This window comes from Mus musculus, chromosome 14, assembly GCF_000001635.26.
Source record: "Mus musculus strain C57BL/6J chromosome 14, GRCm38.p6 C57BL/6J".
Lineage (NCBI taxonomy): Eukaryota > Metazoa > Chordata > Mammalia > Rodentia > Muridae > Mus > Mus musculus.
Window position 1 is genome coordinate 79,200,274 of NC_000080.6, and position 16,200 is coordinate 79,216,473.

Consider the following 16,200-nt stretch of genomic DNA (forward strand, 5'->3'; position numbering starts at 1 on the left):
GGGCATTTTTTTCTTTCTTTCTTTCTTTCTAGTGAACAGATCCTGTTGGAGTACTTAGAAAAGCACAATAATACCCTTGTGGTTTCCTGGGGAAATGGTCCAACCGTTGCTGGCAAAAGGCATGGTGCAGACTTAGCTGCTCTGCCCCGCACGCCAAATACATGATACTGCACAGAGTGCCTGACTTTTATTAAATGTCACTCCAAAACCAAACTTTGTTGGCACAATGAAAGGCAGCCTTCTTTTCAATACATCTGTGTCTTGCCGCCTTATTGCCTTCAAAGATGGCCTTTTATTCCAAATGATAAATTGACATTTTTTTAAAAGAAAAGTTACCATAAGCCTGTTCAACCTCAGTTTTGTCAAGCAGCAGTTAGATAATGCAGATTGCATTTCACAGTATGTGGTGGGGAGGAACCAGAGACCCACTTGGGGACTTGGCTGTGTAGTACGTTGTTGGAGGACTGTTTTCTAAGAAAGGAAAGGCTTTTAAAAATGCAGTGTGCGGCCAGATGCAGGTGAGCTAATTCCAGATGGGCCCCTCAGGCACTGTCTTGTCTAGGGACCAGAACATCTCAGGAGAGGCCGGAACTTGAGATCCATTCATTCTCTCACTGAAAAGCTCTTGCTTTCCCTGCCTCTCCCTGATGCTTTCTCAGGCCTTCCATTGCCTAGAGACAGACAATTGAGCTGCAGGTAAGGTATGAGAGTGTGAAAGCATCCTTCCCTAAGAACCCATTTGGATGCTGTGGCGGCCAGGCAGGGGCTGGAATGGAGCCTTGATTTGCAATGGTGATTTCCCTCCCTTCCCTTCCCTCTGACAGGCTTCAGAGAACTCTGCCAGCTGGCCGGTCCTTCATCGCTATGGATACCAAGAAGATCCCTCAGATCTTACAACAGATCTTCACCTCCACCATGCTGTCCAGTATCTAAGACGCACACTTCACCATCCCACGATTGGACGCAAATAGGAGCAGAGAGAATTACGAAGAGGCAGCGACCAAGCCGACCTGTGCCATGTCCAGCATCGAGCAGACCTACGAGTAGAAGTGTACTCTGGATGGGTTGAAGGTCTGCAAAGGAAACGGGTTGACCTGCATTTCTTAAAAGGTCAGGGTTGAAGGATACAGGCTCAGGAACTGTAAGGCTAGGCCTAGTTCTAAACCCAAAGGATAAAAATCACCCACTGTTGCCTTAATATGTCATCTGCTGCCAGATGCCATACGAAGCCTTTTAATAAAAGCCCATAGTTTGACCCTGAGGGACAAGTCTGCAAACCCTCCCAACATGTTCCTGTCTGTGGTTATTTCTGCTTTCTCTGCAGTGTGTATTGCCCAGCAAATAACAATTTTACAGCAGTTAACCTTAACTGGAAAGTATTTGGACAGCAGTACTTGATAAGGCATTGGATTCTCTCAGTAATCCTGTTCTCTGGACAGAAAGGAACCAAACGGTCCCTAGGGTGCTTGCTGTCCCACCTGACTTCTATTCACGCTGCTACCCGAGCTGAAAGATAAAGATATCCTGCCTCAGGTTCCCTGTGTCAGCCCTTTTCAGTTCCCCAGAGTTCCACTGTGGAGTACAGTATACTTCGCCATCCAAATTACAGTGCTGAACGTAGTGAGTGCTCATGTCTGACAAATTACCCAAAATCCAAAACACTGCGTTTGACTGGGTGTCGCCTGGAGACTTGCTTTGATTTAACTAAAGAAACGCATATTTTTCTCTTGTCTTTCAAAGTCTTTAAAATCACACAATCCAACAGAACCGTCGCTCGAGCACGTGATGAAACGCTGCTCTGACATGAATTCAGTGCTGAGGCCCCATTATGTGCGTGTTTACCTAGTGTAAGCTGGAAAACTCACCTTGTGTTATGTTACCCTAGCCAGGTACAGTGTCATCGTACAGGCCCGTAAATTCATTTCATTTGATTGTAGGACAGAGAAAAAAGGTTCCCCATCTCTTCTAACACCCCATCTCCTGCTCATCCGCTGTCAAATAAAAGCAGTCGCTTCCCAGTATGGTGTCACCACCCAATGAGTATGTGTGTGTGGTTTGTATTTCTAGTCACCTGCTTGTTCCAGGTGCTCAATTATCCCAAAATGCACAAAATTCCAACTCAGTAAGTGCTTTCCAAATGTAATCACGTGACTAATTCCCACCACTCGCATTCCCTGGTGATTCACTGCCCTGCAGGAACTTGCTAAATGGTTCTGTTCTCATTCTAAGAGGGGCACTTTTTGTTTGTTTGATTTTTGGTTTTTGGTTTTCGAGACAGGGTTTCTCTGTGTAGCCCCAGCTTTCCTGGAACTCACTTTGTAGACCAGGCTGGCCTCGAACTCAGAAATCGGCCTGCCTCTGCCTCCCAAGTGCTGGGATTAAAGGCGTGTGCCACCACTGCCCAGCAAGAGGGGCACTTTTTACTGATAAAGTGCTTAAACACAGAAAACTCATTGCTTTTGCAAGATTCCAGACCACAGACTCTTGATCATTCTCTGAATTCTGAGTATGACTTCACAAATGAAGACATGGATGGCTCGAGCCTCAGAGCTATCCAGTCCCAGGCAGGCAGGCAAGGTTGGAGGCCCCTAGCTCGGCTTGCAAGCACTGGCAGGAGCCCCCTCACCCACACTGCATGTTGCTGCTCCCTGGGTTCATGGAGGGCTCCCATGCCTTCTTCCTTTCTTCTCCTCTTCTTGCAAACTGTCTTTGCCTTCCTCTCTTGTCCCCACAAATTCTATCTGTGTGCTTTCAGGCACTCAGAGGTATGGGGGCTAAGGCATGGGACACTTCTGAGAAGAATCTTAAAACGGCACCCTTCTTCCTGGGTACAGCAGTGAACTGAGGAAACACCCATCAAGGGGCAGCTTAGCCCCAAGGACACTGCCCCTGGCAGCCTTTGGAAATAGCAGTCACAAGTAGCTCAAGAAGCAGGCTCTCCACACAACAACCTGAGTATGCAGAGCCATTCTTTTTAAACATGGAAGGAATGTTTCCCAGTAATTAAGTTTCCCTTTCCTGGTCGCCAGACATCCTTTGCAATTGTTATCTGAAAGAGAAAATAGACTTCTGTGTTTTCTTATTTGTAAAGGGGAAGATGGTGAGGGAGGGGAACACGGCTTTTTTTTTTTTTTTTTTTTTTTTTTAACTTCTTACGCTACCTACAAAGTGATGTGTTTATTATTAAATGAACTTAATTTTAGGCCACTGTGAGCTGTTCCCAGGCTCTCATTAGCGCCAGGACATAATAATAACCGCACTGTGTGCCCGTGGGGTGTGCACTGAAAGACATCTAACCCGAGTCTCTCTTGCAAGCAAATGAAATGCTGAGAAGGTTCATTGTTAGTCGTGAGCAGCCAGGAGGAACGAGCACTGTGAATAGCCGCAGTATGTGATGTATGTTCCCCCTGGAATCCTTTGTGCCCCCAATAAGATGACCTCATTGCAGATGGGGCGGCTTGAGCGCAGCCACAGAGTGGCTCAGAGCGGGAGGATTTGAAGGAGTGTCAGATGTCTGGAATGAATCACTTAATTCTTTACCCCCTTTCTTGGGAACCCACTGAGGAGGAGAAATTCCTCAGTGCCTGAAGGATTTTTCTCTAAACGGACCCTGAGGCTTTGAAGGCCCATTACTGGGTTTCACTGGGTTTCTGAGCACAGCCTAATCAGAGGTCCCCAAAGGCCAGCACCAAAGTCCACCCTCCCTGCACCTGGCTCCCTCCTGGGCCGGCCAGGTCAGCCAACTTGAAATTCCTCAGTGGACCCAGCACAGAGATGCAGAGAGAGGGAAACAGAAAATGGTTGCTTTATCCTCCATCTGTATTTGCTTCCAACAAAGGCAGTAGAAGAGAAATCCCCCAACCTCTAAGCCAGTCTCCCCTTACATGAGCAACCTGTTCTGAAACCGCATCTCTGGAGGGCCGCAGTCAACTTCAAAATCCACCCAATAATATATAGAGCAGAAAAACACTTAAATGAACAGGGATGTGTAGTAAAGATCTTACCTGCTGCCTTGAGCTGCTAACATTTGCTCTGGCGGCACGACTAAAATTCCAATTTTCTACTGGTAGTGGGGAGAATTTATAACTCTAGTTAGAACACTAGTCTGTAGAGAGGTTTTAGATCCTGAGTCCCATTAACTACCTGGCAAACTTGAGCCAGTCTTCTGGGTCTCATTTGAACTAAGCCAATGCCTTAAGATGTTTGAAGAAAAAAAATACTAAAACTACAGTTCTGTGTTCCTGTGGCTTGTTCTGGTTTCTTGTAATAGCCATGCCACTTCGGTGTAACCTACGAGCATATTTAGCACATGGTAGCCTGTCTCCCAGCACACAGGACCTTGGCGCCTCTATCAACCACACTGTTGCTGACTGAATGTGAATATTTCCTTACATGAGCATCATCAATATGACACAAGAAGGATCTTTCGCTCAACAGATGAGGGTTCTGCCTGTTGTTTCCAGCTTTGAACAGTAAAAGTGCAGACGAGTCAAAAAGATCAAGGATTGAAAAGCTACTGTACATGCAAGAGCTCACCCTAGCTGAACAATGCCAAGCGCTCAACATGTATGCATGTTGAGCTCTGCAAACTCAGCCTGCTCCAGAGGGGTGTGCTTGCCTACCATCTCAGATGGAGGTGCAGTCTGAGCACTGTCTGAGGCGTCAACCTTCAAACGCAGACATGCGCAGCATGCGCTGACCTCTGGAGTGCCAGGGTCATGTGTAACTTTGAACTTGAGGAGTGTTTGTGGTATTTGGGCCACTCAGAGCAAAATACAGCACTCTTAAAGTGGCTCGGATCACGGAGGGTGGTGAGAACACCATGCTCTGCTTCAAGAAATCCTGTCAAGGGATGTGAGCCACTTTGTAAGGTTGTCCCTCCCCTGTGGCCCACAGGCACCAGACACCACAGGCTTCGGAGTAGTTAGTGTATATGAGGATAAATTTGGCCTCTGAAGACAGTGGTGTGGCCACAGAGGAGTCTCAGCATGTAAGGACTTATTGATATCAAACCCAGATGAAGCGGTAGTAATAGTAGCTGGCATGACCCGGAACTGAAAGGGAACAATGGCTCTAAGCCTCATGGAGCAGGTATGCACTTCATGTAGGTCTCAAGATGGCCGCATGAACCTGACAGGATCCTCCCTGTAGTTGGTCTCATGGTACCAGGCCATACGTGAAGCCTTTCAGACTTAAGGAAAAAGAGGTGTATTTACTCAGAGGATATTAAAACTGGACTTCCTCGTGCTGGGATGTTTATATTCATAAATGCAGACACTGATTTAATGACGCTGTCAGTTCCCTTATTCTACACTAGTAACACTTCTACGGTGGGAACTCCAGAAACAGTGAATCTCACCAAGACTGGTTGGTCCGAGTCCTTGTGTAGAAGTTGCATAGCCCACATGAAACTGGGCCCTAGGAAGAAGAAAACAGTGATCACCTCTGCGCCATCCTGACAGAAACTACAAGGCGAAGCTGGAACTAGCCTGATTGATTGGACAGCCTTGGTCTTAGCGCGGCCTGTGGGAGACTCTCGCTCCTGAGGAAACCGAAGAAACTGCATCCAGGCCAGGGAGCTCAGAGCCCAGAAATGCACATACATGCACACATACACACATGCATGCATATGGGCATGTTCATGCACGCACACACATACATACATGCACACACACATGCACACACATTCACATACACATCCACATACACGCATGCATGCACACGTACACTCACGTACACCCACACACGCACACATACTCACACACACAAAGAGAAGATGGTAAGTGAAGAAGACAAGAAGGTCGGTTGATGTACACACAAGGTTGATAAATTGAAGAAGGGGTCCCTCTCGGGTGGATTTCCTTTAGTGTTCTCAGAGGTTTGAACAACTCCATTCAAGGCTGACGGGTATAAGCAAGCACATTCATTACAGGCTCTCGAACAAAGGTTTGGAACCACATGTGGAACACTAGCACTAAAGAATCTTTCTCCCTGTGACCTTTCTTAGACACTGGAGGAGAAGGGCAGGCCCTGGGCGGCAGAGGCAGAGGACTGTAACAGCTCCTCGGGCCGCCTGAAAGCAGACATTCAGTTGCTTGGCTGGAGTACAGCTCCACACAGCTGGCCTGGCTCTGTGCCTCCGCGTCTGAAGTCTATCCTCAGAATGGCGTATCTCAGTGAGAAAGGATGCTCCGTCATAATACAGATCCCCCTGCATGGCCATCCATCATCACGGCTTGCTTGGAGTCCTTTTGTCCACACGCTCTCCCCAAACAACAGCTGGGGTGAATTTGAAAGCCCCCGAGGCAGAGGAACTGTGGTTGGGGTGAGGACAGAAGGGGCTGTGTTTGTTATTCTTGTGTCATGGTGGCCAAATACCAGACAGAAACAGTTTAGGAGAGGGAAGGTATATCTGGACTTATGGTTCCAGGGGTTTTCAGTCCACTCTGAGAGGAGATCCCAGGAAAGATGATAGCCCCAGGACAGCATGGCAGAGCAGCAAAGATGATAGCCCCAGGACAGCATGGCAGAGCAGCAAAGATGATAGCCCCAGGACAGCATGGCAGAGCAGAAGCAGAGAGAATCTTGAAAGGCACAGGCCGCCTTATGACTCACGTCCTCCAGGACACATTCGATTGTCATGGAGAAGAACCAGAATGGTTTCAGGAGGGGGAAAAGACATTATAACTCTACATTTTTAAGTATCCGGAGGGTGCTGATGCTGGGAAGGAGGTAGCTGACTGAGCACAGAAGAGAAAAGGAGAGGAAAAGTTCACTATGATGGCATGCATGAGGGGTGTCCGTGTGTATGTGCAGGCCTCGGGGAGGGTTATAGGTCAGAGAGTCAATGGCACATGTCTTCTTTCATTGCTCCCTTCTTTAGTTTTTGAAACAGGGACTCTTACTGGAACCCGTGCTCACAGATTAGTTGTACTCTGGCCAGTCAGCACCAGTCTCTACCTCTACCACTGGGCTTATATGGGTATGCCACCACATCTGGCTTTTTCCATGAGTGCTAGGGTAAACACACGTCCTCTTGTTTGCTTGCATATCACCCCGTATGCCCCTTCCACAGCCCAGGAACTTTTTGTTTTGTTTTGTTTTGTTTTTTTTGAGACAGGGTTTCTCTGTGTAGCCTAGGTGTCCTGGAACTCACTTTGTAGACCAGGCTGGCCTCGAACTCAGAAATCCACCTGCCTCTGCCTCCCAAGTGCTGGGATTAAAGGTGTATACCACCACCGCCTGGCTGGAACTATTTTTTTAAGCTGATGTTAATTTTTTTGGAGGCATCTGATCTTTGTTAAGAAACTTTCATAAAACCATGTTTTGTAGAGGCTGGTTACAGACTCTTCCAAAAAACTTTCTAGTGAGTCAAATATGACGGCAGATGCCCAAGATCTCCTAGGCAGAAGAATCATGAACTCAAGGTCAGCTCTGGCAATGTCATTCCAGGACACCCTGAGCTGTGAATCAAACCCCTGTTTCAACAAGAAACCAAGTTTCAGCAGACAAGTTCAATAAATGAAACAAAACAAAAAATGGTGGTAGACTATGCTCAAAATATAAGATACACTTGTAAGAAAATGTCCTTATATAACACAGTACCATGTATAATGAATATTCACAATGAAGATTTAAAATACAAAACCCAAATGTATTTCCAAGTGTAGGAGGCCCCATCAAAGCACACCATTACCATTTCCCCTTCACTGGACACGAGGAATATGTTCTAATGTGAACAGGCTCACATTAACGCCATCCAGTCCTCACTGGAGTGAACGTGAGAATTCCAAATCTCTTTTCACAAGATCCGCATGGATCATAGAGCCAATGTATCCAATGAGGCTGGCATGGCTTCTGCTTCTGCAAGGAAAGTGGCTTTAAGGGTCAGGGCCTCCTAGGGAGTATGTGGTTCCTTTGCATAGGTCCACACAGGTCTTCTGTGAACAGAGACTGTATGACACGTGCTATAAGTCAGACTCCCCAAGGGATGAGCTACAGGAGAGAGAGATCAATGATATTTGGGTTGAAAAGACCTAGTTTCTTAGCCCGCTCCACCCCTTCCAGCCACGGCTACCTGAGACACCCCAAAGTTCTTGGATCAGGTTCTTCACCCCTGAAATGAGGACAATCCCATCTCCCCTTTATCAGAGAACTGAAATAAAATAACCAAGGGACTCCATCAACCATAAGTGAAAGCCTGTGTAAGAGGTATTTGGAGATTGTCCCCAAAATGTATTTATTGGGGTGGTTTCCTGCACACCTCAATTCTGGTACTGTTAGCTGAACTTCTGAGGAACACCCTTCTGGGAGCTTTGCTTTTCTTCCTAGAGACACAGGACTGTAGAGCAGCCAATGTACAAAATCAGCATTTGTGCCTGGCCAGCAGCCCACTGCCATCACAGCATGCTGTCATCCCACATCCACAAACCAGGGACCAGAGTTCTGCACCCAGTGCTATGCTTTCTTTCTCTTCACTTCTGGGAAGAAGACAGCCATCCTCTGAGAGTCTTGCTTTTGTGGGAAGGCCATTGATACCCCAGAAGCAAAAGACATTTGATTTTAGGTCCATGGTGGAAGGTAACACCTGGCATTGAGAGTCTCCTTGACCAGTTTTGCTTGAGAACCATGACATCCTGATCAAACATCTCAGACCTTGTTCAGAGCCCAGAGTGGCCTCTTTCCCAGCAAAGCTGCCGGAGGGGTGAAGATGTCAGGGCAGGTAACTGAGGTTAGCCAGATCCTCAACTTTACTTTTTGCTAGGAGCAAGTGGAGTCCATTCTCTGACTTCTTTATGATGATGAATTAACTGTTTCTTGGGATCTAATGACCTATCTCTCAGAAGGGTCAAATAACCTGTCTTAGAAGTGGTTCCCGGCAGTTTACACTGCAAGCACAGGCCTCCTCAGGAGGCTGATCAGATTGGACAATCTTAAAGACTATAATCAAAGACATCTCAGATGACCTCTCACCTGTACTCTTCCCTCAGCCCAAGAGAAGCCTCTGACTCAGCTAGTTGTTATTTAGATACTCTGCAAAGGATTGGTCTCATTAGTCAAATCTTTCTGGCAGTAACAGAGGAATATATACAAAGACTTAAGGGCATGAGGATGCAGCCCTCATGAATGTGTTTGTGGACTATCTGAGTTATGACAGAATGCCACAGGTGATCATTTATAAAGCACACCATTTTTTTTTTCTGGGAAGAGAAAACTTTATTTTTGTGTTTAAACACCATTCCCTGCACTTTTGAAGATGACCATCCCCATTCTGCCCCCTCCCCCAGACTTCCCCTGTGAGACAGATTCTGACCAAGGGAAGGGTGGCTGTCACTTGTCTGCTCTTTCAGGCCTGGGTCTAGTGTTCACTGAATTGTTGTGAGACAGGCTAAAGATCAAAGCCAAACCCCATCCTTTATGAAATGAGTTTGTTCAGTTCAAGTTCACATTTAAATTTCATTGTCATTGGAACAAATTTTGAGTTAGCTAGATAACTTTAAAAGAGAATCAAAAGGCATAGCGCACCTGTCATTTAAACAAAGTCTTTCCAGACTAAAAATACATTTATAGCTTCTGGTTTCCATCTGTGTCAGAGCTAATCCCATGCCACAGCACTCCATACCCAAATACCACCAGGAAAGTTATGGTCTCCCAGGAATGTGGGCACAACTGTGAGCACAGGTAAGACTACCACTTCTGCTCAGAGGGGACCCATCTGGAGCCCTCAGGTCACAGGAACTGAGGAGCAGCCTGGGGCAGGATCCTTCTGATTTCTATCTGTGCTTGAAGCTGACGCTGTGGCACAGCGCCTCCATACCCAAATTCCTTCCAGAGAGAGCTAGTCTCCTAGGAGTGCTGACACACAGGCTTGCAGGAGGGACAATCCACAGTCAGAGACAGCAAGACCAGCTAACACCAGAGATAACCAGATGGCGAGAGGAAAGGGCAAGAACACAATTAACAGAAACCAAGGCTACTTGGCATCATCAGAATCCAGTTCTCTTACCACAGTGAGTCCTGGATACCCGAAACACACCAGAAAAGCAAGTCTATGATTAAAATCACATCTCATGATAATGATAGAGGACTTTGAGAAGGACATAAATAACTCCCTTAAAGAAATACAGGAGAACACAGGTAAACAGCTTGAAGCCCTTAAAGAGAAAACACAAAAATCCCTTAAAGAATTACAGAAAAACACAACCAGACAGGTGAAGGAATTGAATGAAACCATCCAGGATCTAAAAATGGAAATAGAAACAATATAGAAATCACAAAGGGAGACAACCGTAGAGACAGAAAACTTAGGAAAGAGATCAGGAGTCATAGATGCAAGCATCACCAACAGAATACAAGAGATAGAAGAGAGAATCTCAGGTGCAGAAGATACCATAGAAAACATTGACACAACAGTCAAAGAAAATGCAAAATGCAAAAAGCTCCTAACCCAAAATATCCAGGAAATCCAGGACACAATGAGAAGACCAAACCTAAGGATAATAGGTATAGAAGAGGGTGAAGATTCCCAACTCAAAGAGCTAGTAAATATCTTCAACAAAATTAGAGAAGAAAACTTCCCTAAAGAGATGCACATAAACATACAAGAAGCCTACAGAACTCCAAATAGATTGGACCAGAAAAGAAATTCCTCCCATCACATAATAGTCAAAACACCAAATGCACAAAACAGAGAAAGAATCTTAAAAGCAGTAAGGGAAAAAGGTCAAGTAACATATAAAGGCAGACCTATCAGGATTACACCAGACTTCTCACCAGAGACTATGAAAGCTAGAAGATCCTGGGCAGATGTCATACAGACCCTAAGAGAACACAAATGCCAGTCCAGGCTACTATACCCAGCAAAACTCTCAATCCTAAAACAAAAGAATATACCACCTTCTCAGCACCTCATGGTACCTTCTCCAAAATTGACCATATAATCAGTCACAAAAAAGGCCTCAACAAATACAAGAAGATCACCATGGACTAAGGCTGTTCTTCAATACCAACAAAAACAACAGAAAGCCTACATACATATGGAAGCTGAGCAATGATCTACTCAATGGTAACTTGGTCAAGGAAGAAATAAAGAAATGAAAGAGTTTTAGAATTTAATGAATATGAAGGCACAACATAACCAAACGTATGGGACACAATGAAATCAGTGCTAAGAGGAAAACTCAGCTCTGAGTGCCTCCAAAAAGAAATTGGAGAGAGCATATACTACCAACTTAATAGCACACCTGAAAGTTCTAGAACAAAAAGAAGCAAATTCACCCAAGAGGAGTAGACAGCAGGAAATAATCAAACTCCGGGATGAAATCAACCAAGTGGAAACAAAAAGAACTATACAAGGAATCAACAAAACCAGGAGCTAGTTCTTTGAGAAGATAAACAAGATAGATAAACCATTAGCCAGACTAACCAGAGGGCACAGAGACAGTATCCAAATCAACAAAATCAGAAATGAAAAGGGAGATATAATAACAGAAACTGAGGAAATTAAAAAAATCATCAGGTCCTACTACAAAGCCTATAATCAACAAAACTGGAAAATCTGGATGAAATGGACAATTTTCTAGACAGATGCCAAGTATCAAAATTAAATCAGGATCAGATAAACCATCTAAACAGCCCACAACCCCTAAAAAAATAGAAGCAGTCATTAAAAGTCTCCCAACCAAAAAAAAAAAAAAAAAAGCCCAGGACCAGCTGGGTTTAGTGCAGAATTCTATCAGACCTTCAAAGAAGACCTAATACCAATAATACTCCTCAAACTAGTCACAAAATAGAAACAGAAGGAACACTACCCAATTCATTCTATGAAGCCACAGTTACACTGCGTATTCTCCCTTGGAGATGGAACAGTTTCTGTCTAATCAGGAACTTGTCACACTTTCCTTTCATAGAGGACTTCACAAGAGGCTTTTTCCTACTTCTATCATGTTAATGTTCCAAATAGATTTTAAAAACTGGTTGAGTGCATATTACTTTTAGCTTCAGAAGATATCATGTATATTTAAGAATCATTTAACTATTATAGATTATTTTGATGACTTTAAAATGTCAATACTGAGTTGCATATTTTAAAATAAATTTTATTAGTTTAATAAAAATTTATTTATATAGATATATATTATCCCTCCCTTTTAACTCCCCGTTTCCCCATCAGCCCACCCCTCCCCCTCCCCCACATTGTCACAATGGAGATTGTGTCCATGGAAACGGCCATTCCAACATCTTGTATCTTTCTTTTCCTGTGGTGTCACCAGTTTGAGTGTGACCTGAGAACATAGGAAGTGCTGGCCTAGGCAGACGCAGCGGGGGTGCAGGGTAGAGCAGAGTGAGGTATGGTTGCTCAACAGGAGGATTCCATTCTGTCATGTTTGTCCATCACCACCTTCTCGTCTCTGCAGTCTCACCTTGTGCTTGGGGCACCTCACTGAGAAATTCTCCTCATTCAGCAAACAATCTGCATCAATGGCACATGGGTAATGGTATCGGAAGGTGCAGCCTTTGTTGTAGCAGCCCAGAGTAGCGCCAGCCTTCTGGCAGTGGGAGCATGTCACATCTCTGGCGTTTTCCAGCGCTTCCAGCAGGCCATAGAGCCTGCCATAGACCAAGTAGGTTCCATTGGCCCAGAGAATACAATCCTCATGGACCCAAAATTCGTTGCTGGGGAGAGGTCGTTCAGGGATTTGTAACTCCCACTCAGGACCACCTTTTGATGTGGTAGGTACAGAGGGCTTTGTGTCTAAAACAGTCTCTTTACTGTTGCCCTTAGGGGCTACATTTTTACGAGGGCGACCCCTGGACAGGGACCGAGGACCTCCAGCAGAGTCTTTGGAGCGCTGGCGCAGATTGAACCTAGGATGAGCAGCCAGGCTCCTCTGCTCCTTCTGCTGCTGTTGCTCCTGAGTGTCAGTTTTTGAACTATTAGTACCTTTTGAAGTGGTAGGTACAGAGAGCTTTGTGTCTAAAACAGTCTTTTTACTGCTGCCCTTAGCGGCTGCGTTTTTACGAGGGCGCCCCCTGGACAGGGACCGAGGACCTCCACCCCGCTCAGGACTACTCCACTCCCGCTCAGGACCACCTTTTGATGTGGTAGGTACAGAGGGCTTTGTGTCTAAAACAGTCTCTTTACTGTTGCCCTTAGAGGCTACATTTTTACGAGGGCGCCCCCTGGACAGGGACCGAGGACCTCCACCCCGCTCAGGACCACCTTTTGATGAGGCAGGTACAGAGGGCTTTGTGTCTAAAACAGTCTCTTTACTGTTGCCCTTAGAGGCTACATTTTTACGAGGGCGCCCCCTGGACAGGGACCGAGGACCTCCAGCAGAGTCTTTGGAGCGCTGGCGCAGATTGAACCTAGGATGAGCAGCCGGGCTCCTCTGCTCCTTCTGCTGCTGCTGTTGCTCCTCCTCCTCAGTGTCAGTTTTAGAACCCTTAGAAGCACTTTTGTGCCGAACCTTGACTTTGCTCTGCATTTCTGTGGACCTCTTAGGAGGTGGATTCTTCGGAAGAGTGGCTGGATAATTTTGGGGATAAAAGGGTCCAAAGAGGTCACCCATGTTACCGTAACCGGCCCCCTTGCCACAGAGACAGCAAACCACCGGCTCCACTACAGAAGATTCTGTTACCACAGGTCCCTGCAGCATAAAGGATGAAGCTGGGAGCACTTTGCTTCCTGTGTTGCTATAGGGAGGGGTCAGAGATCTCTGACCCTTCCGGCTCCTCACCAATTTGATCTGTTCTTCGTCTTCTTCAGCATTGACGATTGTACAAACAGCTCCAAGTTCACCCTTATTTACTGCATGGATGTAAGGGGGGAAAGACTTGGTTTTGGCATTGGTTTTACCTAGTGGCTGGGTAGCGTACTTTAGCTTGATCTCCGGTTCTTGAGGGTCTACAATGGGAACTGCTTGTTTGGTTTTCCGCTTCCTTGGCCGGGCCCCAGGCTTCCTTCTCTCCCTCCTTTGCCTCCGCTTTTTTGGCTTTGGCTCTTCATCTGCAGAACTTTCTGGAATCTGAGGGGGCTGAGGAGGTGGAGGTGGTTGCTGCTTCTGTTTCTTTTGCTTATTCATACTACCGATTGGTCTCCTCTAAGCACACCAATTTCTTTGTTCACAATTCCAGAGCCTTGAAGGTTCAAGCTCAAGGGAGGGACATCTGTTGTGAGCCTTCTTGCTGTATGGCCTATGGCAGAAGGTGGAAGGGCAAGGGAGCCTGTATGAGGCTGAACTTAGACTTTTTACCAGAAACACATTGTCTCAATAACCAACCCACTCCATGATAACCAACCCACTCCACCATAATCAACCCACTCCACGATAACCAACCCAGTCTCGAGAGAAGAACACTGATCTACTTATGAGAGAAGACCCTCGTAATAACCACTTTATACAAGTCCCAATTCTTAATACTCTTACAGTGGTTATTTAATTTCAAGGTGACGCTTAGAAAAGCCAGGCAAACTGCAACAAGACTTTCCCTTTACCACCAGCTAGAAAGCAGAACGAAGAAATTATGTTCCACAATGCTTGTCCCCGGCCTCTGTGGGCAGAGCCAGTCAGAGCAGTCATGGGTGCTCAGCATACCCTGTAACTGTTTTCTTATCTGTCTTCCCTATTCTGGGGGATAAAGGCAGGTGCCGAGTCTTGTTTGTCTTTGGCTTCAACACGAGAAGGTGGTGAATGTGTGTTTAGTAGGAAGATTGAGGGACTACTGGGTGGAGGCAGAGGGAAGGATAGTCTGAACTTGGCGCGCTCTCGGAGGCAGCTGGGCAGGCAGGCCTGAGATTACAGTTCTCCCTCTCTGGCTGCCACTCCCCAGCTAAGCATTTCTTAGCAGCCTACTCAAAGGCTCCAGTCAGCCAGCCTTTAGGCCTGTCCTACAGCTAAGCCTGAATGGCCAGGGGTGAGATGGGGCTCAGCTGGGCAGCCCAGGAGCCCAAAGTAATAATAGCTCAACATAGCAAGCCTTAGGACTGCCTCATGCTGTGACTGTTTTGTTTTGCCATCTCAAAAATAAGTGGAGAACTTTCTTCCCCAGGATTATAAATTGAATTAGTGATGAAAGGGGCTGTGCAGTGTAGAGGAGCGCTCAGGGGAGAGCTTGCACATTTGCAAGTCCTCTGGGAGAAGATGGCTTGCTCTACAGCAAAGGAAAGAAAGGAAATTAGCAGCGAAACTCAGCTTTTGTGAAACTGTCTGGGAATCTCCTTGACTGGGTCTTCATGACTGCCAAATATTTCCACCATCCACACATCCCATTAAGACTCTAAGTTTATAAATTCATAGAAGACTTAGAAAAAGTAATTACTTGGCTCATTCTCTAAAACACAGGTTTACGAAGAGCCATAATGAATTGGAAGGGTTGAGCAGAATGACAATGAATGAGTAGATGGATGGATATGTGGGTGGATGTATGACTGAATAGATGGGTGAATGGATGTGTATATGGATGGATGGATGGATGGATGGATGGATGGATGGATGGATGGATGGATGTTTACAGAAGGATAGATGGGTAGATCCTAAATGATTAAGTAGCTGCTAGACAGGTAAATAGATGAGCCAAAGAGGAGAAAATCTGCCCTGTTTAAAGACTTCAGGGAAAGGATATTCTGGGACTCTTATTAATACCTATGACAAGATAATAGTCAGGAAGCAGAAATGGATATCCGCCTTCAGCCCAAGCAATATTGCTACTGTGTTTTCCCAAGTAGCCCCACACACAGCCATGGAGGAGCTGGTGCACTGTGTGGAAATGATTTTACCCAGGAGGGGACAGAACCAGACACACAAGCTTGAGACTGTGATAAAATCCTCATCATGACAGGGTCACAGTTGTTTGGGTCACTTTGAGATGAATATATGTCCATGTCAGTTGCTAGTGACAGCAGACACCCAACTAACTGTGCCCTAAGCACCCCCCCCCCCAAGAAGAAGCCATTCTGTGAGTACCTAAGACAGTTCCCAGGGGCCCCGGTTGCCTAGCAAGGCTTAACAACACATGACCTCAAACTCATGGACACTGACTTCAAATCATAACTTCTATACTAACTAGTTGTATATCCTGGGGAACTTTTCCCCTAATAATTTGTGTTGAAACACTATAACATTCATTTTTTAAGTACACATTGCAGTGGTTTGACATATATTCAAAACTTTATGTCAATATCACCACTGTCTAATTCCA

General features: G+C 45.8%; 2 protein-coding genes across 3 annotated transcripts in view; one reads left to right on the forward strand and one right to left on the reverse strand.

Moving 5' to 3' along the window:
* Vwa8 (von Willebrand factor A domain containing 8) overlaps nucleotides 1–2,037 on the forward strand; it is a 353,253-nt gene extending 351,216 nt beyond the window's left edge. For both annotated transcript variants that reach the window (NM_027906.1, XM_017315982.1), the window contains one exon: nucleotides 825–2,037. In NM_027906.1, coding sequence (NP_082182.1) covers nucleotides 825–933 — 109 coding nt within the window. In that variant the 3' untranslated portion in view covers nucleotides 934–2,037. The remainder of the gene's footprint in view (nucleotides 1–824) is intronic.
* A 10,044-nt stretch (nucleotides 2,038–12,081) lies between these two features.
* Zfp957 (zinc finger protein 957) overlaps nucleotides 12,082–16,200 on the reverse strand; it is a 35,013-nt gene continuing 30,894 nt past the window's right edge. Inside the window, exon 3 of the mRNA NM_001033215.3 lies at nucleotides 12,082–14,196. Coding sequence (NP_001028387.1) covers nucleotides 12,381–14,084 — 1,704 coding nt within the window. The 5' untranslated portion in view covers nucleotides 14,085–14,196 and the 3' untranslated portion in view covers nucleotides 12,082–12,380. The remainder of the gene's footprint in view (nucleotides 14,197–16,200) is intronic.